Source organism: Colobus angolensis, unplaced genomic scaffold (assembly GCF_000951035.1).
Source record: "Colobus angolensis palliatus isolate OR3802 unplaced genomic scaffold, Cang.pa_1.0 Scaffold77, whole genome shotgun sequence".
Lineage (NCBI taxonomy): Eukaryota > Metazoa > Chordata > Mammalia > Primates > Cercopithecidae > Colobus > Colobus angolensis.
The window spans coordinates 2,237,911-2,247,577 of record NW_012121487.1 but is presented as its reverse complement, the minus strand read 5'-3'; the positions used below and the strand labels follow the sequence as shown (position 1 = coordinate 2,247,577).

Sequence of the window (9,667 nt, the reverse complement as noted above, 5' to 3'; positions counted from 1 at the left end):
CTGAGGCAGGAGAATCGCTTGAACCCAGGAGGTGGAAGTTGCAGTGAGCTGAGATCACACCACCACACTCCAGCCTGGACAACAGAGCCAGACTCCATCTCAAAAAAAAAAAAAAAAATCGCAAGTCCCGATAGTCATCTGTGCATCTAACTGACTGGCTATAAATCAGAGATTCTCATGACCTCCTCTTCTGGTTCAATTTTTTTCTTTTTCTTTCTTTCTTTTCTTCCCCTTTGAGACAGGGTCTCATTCTCTCACCCAGTATGGAGTGCAATGGCATGATTATAGCTCACTGTAGCCTTGACCTTCCGGGCTCAAGCAATCCTCACACCTCAGCCTCTTGAGTAGCTGGGACTACAGGCATGTGCCACCACACCTGGTTAACTTTTTATTTTATTTTATTTTATTTTTTATTATTATTATTTTTGAGACGGAGTCTCGTTCTGTCGCCCAGGCTGGAGTGCAGTGGCGCAATCTCAGCTCACTGCAAGCTTTGCCTCCTGGGTTCACACTATTCTCCTGCCTCAACCTCCTGAGTAGCTGGGACTACAGGCGCCTGCCACCATGCCCAGCTAATTTTTTGTATTTTTTAGTAGAGACGGGGTTTCACTGTGCTAGCAAGGATGGTCTCGATCTCCCGACCTCGTGATCCGCCCACCTCGGCCTCCCAAAGTGCTGCAATTACAGGCGTAAGCCACTGCACCCAGCCAACTTTTTATTTTTTGTAGAGATGGTGTCTCACTATGCTGCCCAGTCTGGTCTTGAACTCCTGAACTCAAGTGATCCTCCCGCCTCAGCCTCCAAAAGTGCTGGGATTACAGTCATGATCCATTGCGCCCAGACACTTTTTGTTGTTGTTGTTGTTTTGATTTATGTTAGATATAGGGAGTGAGGAGCTCCCAGTTTCTTTTTTTTCCAGAGAGTTTTGTTCCATCACCCAGGCTGGAGTGCAGTGGTGCCATCATAGCACACTGCAGCTTCAAACTTCTGGGCTTAAGCTATCATCCCACCCCAGCCTCCTAGATAACTGGGACCTCAGGTGTGCACTACCACACCTAGCCAGTTTAGAAATGGGGTCTTGCTACATTGCCCAGGTTGGTCTGGAACTCCTGGCCTCAAGTGATCCTCTTGCCTCTGGAGTCACTAGGATTATAGGTATGAGCCACTGTGCTCCCATTTTCTTTAGGGTGCAGAGAGTCAAGGAGGTAAAACAGGATGGGGTGGGAGCAAGGAAGTGAAACAACGCTTACTTAGCTATGATGGAGGAACGGGGAGGAACGCTGAACTGAGTGTGGCCCCAGTCACAGAGTGATGGTTAGAGGTGGGTAATTGAATATGAGGGTCTGTAGCCCAGGAGAGAAGCTGGAACTGGACCTTGTTGATTCAAGCCAAGGGCTGGTTCCCATTATCATTCGTTCATCCTTCAAAAATTATGTATCGGGCAAAAATTATGTATAGGTACAGTGGCTCACACCTATAATCCTAGCCCTTTGGGAAGCTGAGGCAGAAGGATCGCTTGATCCCAGTTCAAGACCAGCCTGAGGAACATGGCAAAACCCCATCTGTACTAAAAATACAAAAAATTAGCCAGGTATGGTGGTGCATGCCTGTAATCCCAGCTACCCAGGAGTCTGAGGTGGGAGGATTGCTTAAGCCCAGGAACTTGAGGCTGCAGTGAGCTGTGATCATGCCACTGCACTCCAGCCTGGACAACAGGAGTGAGACTCTGTCTCAAAAAAACAATAATAGTAAGAAAAGTTGGGCTGGGTATGGTGGCTCGTACCTGTAATCCCAGCACTTTGGGAGGCCGAAGTGGGCAGATCACCTGAGGTCATGAGTTCGAGACCAACCTGGCCAATATGGTGAAACCCTGTCTATACTAAAAATACAAAAATTAGCCGGGGGTGGTGGCGGGTGCCTATAATCCCAGCTACTCAGGAGGCTGAGGCAGGAGAATCCCTTGAACCTGGAAAGAAGAGGTTGCAGTGAGCCAAGATCAGGCCATTGCACTTCAGCCTGGGTGACAGACGGAGACTCCATCTCAAAAAAAATAAAATAAAATAAAATAAAATAAAATAGGCTGGGCGCGATGGCTCACGCCTGTAATCCTAGCACTTTGGGAGGCTGAAGCCAGACAGATCACAAGGTCAGGAGATCGAGACCATCCTGGCTAACACAGTGAAACCTGGTCTCTACTAAAAATACAAAAAATTAGCCGGTCATGGTGGTGGACACCTGTAGTGCCAGCTACTTGGGAGGCTGAGGCAGGAGAATCGCTTGAACCCGGGAGGCGGAGGTTACAGTGAGCCAAGATCGCACCATTGCACTCAAGCCTAGGCGACACCGCAAGACTCTGTCTCAAAAACAACATATATATATAAAAAACAAAAATTTATTGAACACCTACTAGGCTCCAGGAATATAGCAGAGAACAAAGACAAAAATCTCAGTCCTCACAGAACTGACACTCCAGCTTGGGGGTGGGAACACATTTAATGATTGTAAAATCTATCAAAGCAGAGCAGGGATGAAGGGCAAAGCATAGGGAAGATTGCAGTATTAACTAGAGTGAGCAGAGAAGGCCTCACTGGCAGGGTGATATCTGAAAACGGATCAGAAGGAAGCAATGAGCAAGGCGTACGTACGTTCATCTATGGGAGAACACTCTATAAGCAGAGGAAGGGAACAACAAATAGATTTCAGGGAGTCCATTATATATTGTGAACAGGGCTGGACATGGTGGCTCATGCCTGTAATCCCAGCACTTTGGGAGGCCGAGGTGGGCGTATCACCTGAGGTCAGGAGTTCGAGACCAGCCTGGCCAACATGGCAAAACCCCATTTCTACTAAAAATACAAAAATTAGCCAGGTGTGGTGGCACATGCCTGTAATCCCAGCTACTCAAGAGGCTGAGGCAGGAGAATCACTTGAACCCAGGAGATGGAGGCTACAGTGAGGTGAGATGGCGCCACTGCACTCTAGCCTTGGTGAAAGAGTGAGACTCTGCCTCAAAATAATAAATAAGTAAATAAATAAATAAAATTGTGAGCAAAATTGAGGCCTCCCTTTTATGGCTTCAATATGCAAGGAGTCTAAGATCTATTACTAAATGGTAAAGAAAAACAGTATAGAGTGTTATGTATGGTACCATTGCTATCATTTGCATAAAAATGGGCGAGATTATATATTGCTGAGGAAACTCTGGCCTGATTTCAGGTCAAAGTGTCTGTCCCTTAGCTGGACAGGACACAGGCTCCTTTGGAGAACTGCCCCCCACCTCCTGCTAATCCCTTGGGACTGGCATCTCTGGGATTCCTATCCTCTGGTTCTGATGTCAGTTCAATATTGCCAGACCACAGCTGGGCGTGGTGGCTCATGCTGTAATCCCAGTATTTTGGGAGGCAAAGGCGGGCAGACCACTTGAGCCCAGGAGTTCTGCACTTGAGCCTGGGCAACATGGTAAAACTCCATCTCTACAGAAAATACACACACACACACACAAAATAGTAGGCATTGTGGTGCACGCCTGTAGTCCCAACTACTTGGGACATTGAGATAGGAGGATCACTTGAGCCCAGGAGATGGAGGCTGCGGTGAGCAGAGATCATGATACTGCATTCCAGCCTGGGCTACAGAGGAAGGTCCTGTATCAAAAACAAAATAATGCCAGACCATCTTTAAAGGCCCAAAGTCCCATGTCTCTCCCAACACCACAAGCACAAGGCCTGAATCCCCAGTCCCTGAAGTCTACCACATTCTCTCTGGCTTCAAATTTTGTCCCTCTTTATGTGTTCTGTCTTCTATATACAGAGAGATGAGACCCCATGCTCATTTCCCCTAGGAAGTCCTCCCTACTATCTGTCTCTTTTCCAACTCCAGAGTCACAGACTTCTCCCCTTCCCAGCCACTGAAACAGTCCCAAGGGGCAGGCATGGAGCTTAGTGGTTACAACTCGGGCTCTGGAGCTCTACTCTCTGGGCCTGAATCCCAGCTCCACTCCTGACAAGACTTTTAGTATCAGACAAGTGTATCGGGTAGGATTTCTTCAGGAAATAAAGAATTCTCTCAAATTGAATAATTTGAAAGTGTTTCATAACAGGGTTATACAAAGGAATGGGCAGGGTGTTGGTAAACCACAAGGGATAGTGCATTACCCCAGATCTAATAATAGTGGGCTTCGTTACTCCTGTAAGGGTCCAAGGCATAGGGAGAGAATGGTCCCTAGAATCCTCACAGGGGGCAGCTGGGGAGGTAAATGCTCAACCTCACCCTCTCCGTCTCATCTCCTATGGATGCCACTCTCCAAACCCTACAGATGCCACTCTGCAAAGCCTTCAGCCTCCTGGCTCCACAGCAGAGTGGAGAAGGAACCTTGCTATGGCCCAGTTCCCTCATCTGTAAAACAGCCTGTTGATCCTACCTTCTTCCTAGGTTGTTACAATGATAAAAGGGGACGGTGTCCATGAGGCACGAACGCTGTTCCAGCACACAGGAAGTGTGCTCGATGAACAGCTCCAACTGTCTGACTATGGATTTTGATGATTAACTGGCTTCTCAAATTTAGCCTGTCAAAACAGAAAGCTTGAATTTCCCCCTACTTCAAACCTATTTCCTCTGTAGTCTCAGTTAGTGGCACTACCATCTACCCAACTGCTCAAGCCAGACTCCTTGATGCTAGAAGCCACCCTCTCAGTGGCTGTTTTGCTGTTCCACGTTGCTGGCTCTTCTCCAAAATGCATCTCCAAGCCATCCCCCTCTCTTCATCTTCACTGCCAACATGCTAGATCACCTACCATCAAGATTCTTTCTAAGCCTATAGTAGGTCTACCTGTACCTACCATGTATTCTTTTTTTTTTTTTTTTTTTTTGAGACGGAGTCTCGCTTTGTTGCCCAGGCTGGAGTGCAATGGCATGATCTTGGCTCACTGAAACCTCCGCCTCCCGGATTCAAGTGATTCTCCTGCCTCAGCCTCCTGAGTAGCTGGGATTACAGGTGCGTACCACCACACCCGGCTAATTTTTTGTATTTTTAGTAGAGACAGGGTTTCACCATGTTAGCCAGGCTGGTCTCAAACTCCTGATCTCAGGTGATCCACCTGCCTTGGCCTCCCAAAGTGCTGGGATTACAGGCATGAGCCACCACACCTGGCCTACCATCTATTCTTTACCCAGCAACAGAAGGGACCTAAACCATCAATTGGATCATGTCCGTCCCCTAGGTAAACCCACCACATCACAAGATCCTGCTCAGGTCCCCTACCTTCACCATGGGCCACGACCCTGCACTCCAGGCACGCAACCTCATTGCAGCTCTTTGTCTCCTTGGCGCCAAGCTTTTTCTTCCTCAGAGCCTTGGCATATATTATTTCTGCCCCCCCCCCGCCCCGCCGCCATGGAAAACCCCTTCCTCCATTTGTCCCCACTGGTTCCTCCTCATCCTTCAAATTTCAGCTGCAAAATTGTCACTTCAAAGAAGACTTCCTCAACCATCTCATCTTGTCTAAAATACATCCTCGAGGCCGAGCGTGGTGATGTGCACCTGTAATCCCAGCTACTCGGGAAGCTGAGGCATGAGAATCGCTTGAACCCCAGAGGCAGAGGTTGCAGTGAGCTGAGATCGTGCCACTGCACTCTGGCCTAGGTGACAAGAGCAAAACTCCGCTTCCAAAATAAAGAAATAAAATAAAATACACCCTCTCTCTTCTCCCACTGGCTTCTGTGTTCCAGCACCCTGATCGATTACTTAGTAGCACTTGCAAGGTTTGTAGTTCCATATTTATTTCTCTGATACTTGTTCATAGTCTGTCTCCCTGCTATACTGTAAATCTCACAGAGGGCAAAGGCCCTGTCTGTTTTGCTCACCAGTGTGTCCTTTGGGCCTGATGTAGAGTACGTGTTCGATAAAGATTGGACAGTGGGGAATGGGCAAATGGTAACTAATGAATGCTACCATGATGATGATGCTATCAAAGCCCTTCCAGAGAATCCCACCAGTTAGTATCAGCTGAACCCACAGCTGGCATCAGGGCAGCTCTCGCAAAGGGTGCCCCAAACCATCCCAAGATGAGGCTGGTTGGGATTCCAGTGAGTGAAGTGCTAAATGCCAGGGCAATCAGGCCAAAGCAGACATTAGGGGAACTTACCTACAGAACAGCTGCTGCACATCCTTGCTGTGGACAATGGGTGTTCTACCCAGGTATGTTCTCAAGGAGGGGTTCAGGATATGGTGTTTATAGGACTGTTTAAGAAATTTGAGGCCAGTACTATGGCTGACACTTGTAATCCTGGCACTTTGGGAGACCAAGGCAGGAGGACCACTTGAGCATAGGTGTTCAAGACCAACCTGGGCAACAGAGTGACACCAGTCTCTACAAAAATAAAAAGTCAACACCTGTGGAAAGAAAGGAAAAAAATATTTGTAATAAATAAAAATTTAAAAAGTTGCCAGGCATGGTGGTGCATACTTGTAGTACCGGCTACTTGGGAGGCTGAGGTGGGAGGATCGTTTGAGCCCAGGAGGTCAAGGATACAGTGAGCCATGATCACACCAGTGCACTCCAGCCAGGGTGACAGAGTAAGACCCTTTAAAAAAAAAAAAGAAAGAAAGAAGAAAGAAAGGCTGGGCAAGGTGGCTCACACCTGTAATCCTAGCAGTTTGAGAGGCTGAGGCTGGTGGATACTTGAGGCCAGGAGTTGGAGACCAGCCTGGCCAACATGGTGAAACCTCGTCTTTACAAAAAAAATACAAAAATTAGGTCAGGTGCAGTGGCTCACACCTGTAATCCCAGCACTTTGGGAGGCCGAGGCGGTGGATCTGAACGTCAAGAGTTCGAGACCAGCCTGATCAATATGGTGAAATCCCGTCTCTACTAAAAATACAAAAATTAGCCAGGTGTGGTGGCGCGTGCCTGTAATCCCAGCTACTCAGGAGACTGAGACAGGAGAATCACTTGAACCCAGGAGGCAGAGGTTGCAGTGAGCCAAGATCGCACCACTGCACTCCAACCTGGGCAACAGAGCCAGACTCTGTCTCAAAAAAAAAAAAAAAAAGATAAAGAAAAAAAATTAGCTGGGCATAGTGGTGCACAATCTGTAATCCCAGCTACTCAGGAGGCTGAGGCAGGAGGATTGCTTGAACCCAGGAGGCAGAGGTTGCAGTGAGCTGAGATTGCGCCACTGCACTGCAGCCTGGGGGACAGAGTCAGACTCTGTCAAAAAAAAAAAAGAAAAGAAAAGAAAAGAAGGAAGGAAGGAAGGAAAGGAGGAAAGAAAATTTCCCTGGGGGTAGGCGTCTATAAGTTTAGCAAAATAGTCGATTTTTCAGTGTTTCCAGCAACAACCTAATCAAGTTTATCAGTGTCTGGGAATGTTCAACGTACCATCTTGGGTTCAAACCTGTAGGCAAAAACGTGCAGCTGGCCAGGTTACAGAGTGGTGAAGGCACTCTGCATTTCTTGGTTGAGATAGAGAAAAAAAGTGGGCAGAACTGGGTGACCCTTCCCCCACCATACTATCACAGTGATCCCTTTTGCCTTTCTTCAGGCTCCAGCCCCACCCTATAGCCCCTGCTCCCTGGATTCACTAGGGCTAACTTCAGCAAAGTACAAAGAAAAGGGGGCCATATGAATGACAAAAAATATATATGTATATCTATTCACGTGGATGACTAGATAGTATGAATGGATTGAAAATTTATCAGGAACAATGGATGAAAGGAAATGCCAGGAGATGAGGGCAGAGAGCAGGCAGTTCTGGGGCAGGGACTCTGTGGGGACAGGGTGGCCTACTGGGTGTGCCCCTTTTCTCTTCTCTGGCTCCCTTAGATAAGACCGGCAGTTTTGTCATCCTCCCCGTCTCATTCCACGGCCCCGCAGCCCCAGGCCCACACTGAAAGCATGTCGATCCAGGAGAATATACCATCCCTGCAGCGCTGGTCATGGGTCTCTAAGTCCCAAAGAGACTTAGCCAAGTCCATCCTGATTGGGGCTCCAGGAGGTAAGAAAGGGAAACAGAAGCCATGGAACACAGGAGGAAAATGAGGGTGGAAACTAGGAGCCAGGGTGGAGGGTATAAATGATCCATATCAGCCACTGGCTAGGTGGGTTTTGGAGAGACACATAAGTTCTTCAGAACCTCCCTTGTGTTAAATTATGGACCCTGGCAGGGGTCTTTTCCAGGCCCTATAGGCAGGCCAGAGCCGCAACATGTAAGCCACGGGGCACTCCCGTGGTTCCTGGACTCTGGCCCCTGGCGTACAGGGCTTCCAGTGGAATAGGAGACACTGGTGACACTTTAACCAGTCTGCAGAACTGATCCCCAGCCCAGCTGGGTCTCATGCCTCTGACAACCCAACAGTGTGGAGCAGACCCACACAGAGGGAGACCCAGAGAGGTGTGCAGTGGTATGGAAGGTGTGGCTGGAATGGGGGGCTCGTCTGAACTGGGCTGGGTCAAGCTACAGGGACCTCTGGGTCTGTAGCAGCTTTGAGAGGTCTGGGAGACTCAGAGGATGGGGTGGGGAAGCCAGCCAGTAGCCAGGGGTCAGAAGGGAGAAAACAGAGACCTTCGGAGCAGGAACTGGGTGATTCTGGGCCTGCATAGGGACAGGCTGCTGGGGACTAGACATCAAGGGGTGGTCGGATTGAGGGGCATCAGTAGTTGCAGGTTGGGGGGTCCTGGGTTGTGCGGGGTCAGTATAATTGAGTGGTCAAGAACTTGGGCTAGAGTTAGTCAGACCTAGATTTGAATCCTAGCTGATCCATACTTAAAAGCTGTATGATCTTGGACCACTTGTTTCATCTTTCTCAGTCTCTGTTTCTTTATCCATAAAATTGGACAACTATAGAACATTTAACAGTGCCTGCTTTATAGGATCCTTGTGACATAATAAGATAATATATGCATGATGCCCAGCTCATAAGAAGGGAAGGAATAGAGGGTCTGCTGAGAGATGAAGGCATGGGGAGGAAGGGTAGGTGACATGCAGTCCCTGTGTCCCCTTCTACCACAGGGCCAGCGGGGTATCTTCGGCGGGCTAGTGTGGCCCAACTGACCCAGGAGCTGGGCACTGCCTTCTTCCAGCAGCAGCAGCTGCCAGCTGCTATGGCAGACACCTTCCTGGAACACCTCTGCCTACTGGACATTGACTCTGAGCCCGTGGCTGCTCGCAGTACCAGCATCATCGCCACCATCGGTAAACACTCCCATCCTCTGCAGCCTCACAGAGCTGCTTCTTCATCTTTCGTCTCCTTTGAGACTTCTCCATGTTTGACACAGTCATTCATTCAATGAAAATTTGTTGAGCATATAGTAGATAAGATTTTGGGCCCCGGGAGTAGATCAGTGAAAGAAACAGACAAAAATCCCTACCCTTGGGGAGCTGACAGTCTAGCTGGTGTGACAATAAATAGTAAGCACAATAAATTATTTAAAATAAGTAAATTATTTATTCCGTTAGAAAGTGAGGCCGAGCACAGTGGCTCACGCCGGTAATCCCAGCACTTTGGGAGGCCAAGGTGGGCAGATCACCTGAGGTCAGTAGTTTGAGACCAGCCTGGCCAACATGGAGAAACCCTGTCTCTACTAAAAATACAAAATAGCCAGGCATGGCGGCGCATGCCTGCAATCCCAGCTACTCAGAAGGCTAAGGCAGGAGAATCGCTTGAACC

The 9,667-nt window shown here is 48.5% G+C and overlaps 1 protein-coding gene across 3 annotated transcripts in view; it reads left to right on the top strand.

Annotated features, from left to right (window-relative positions):
* The first annotated feature begins 7,862 nt into the window (after positions 1-7,862).
* PKLR (pyruvate kinase, liver and RBC) overlaps positions 7,863-9,667 on the top strand; it is a 12,571-nt gene continuing 10,766 nt past the window's right edge. Inside the window, exons 1-3 of one of the 3 annotated variants that reach the window (XM_011928322.1) lie at positions 7,896-7,995; positions 8,321-8,410; positions 9,010-9,192. In XM_011928322.1, the coding sequence (XP_011783712.1) occupies positions 7,896-7,995; positions 8,321-8,410; positions 9,010-9,192 (373 nt within the window). Of the gene's footprint in view, positions 7,996-8,289; positions 8,411-9,009; positions 9,193-9,667 lie in introns of those variants that run through there. The other 2 variants (XM_011928323.1, XM_011928324.1) reach the window with 2 other exon arrangements.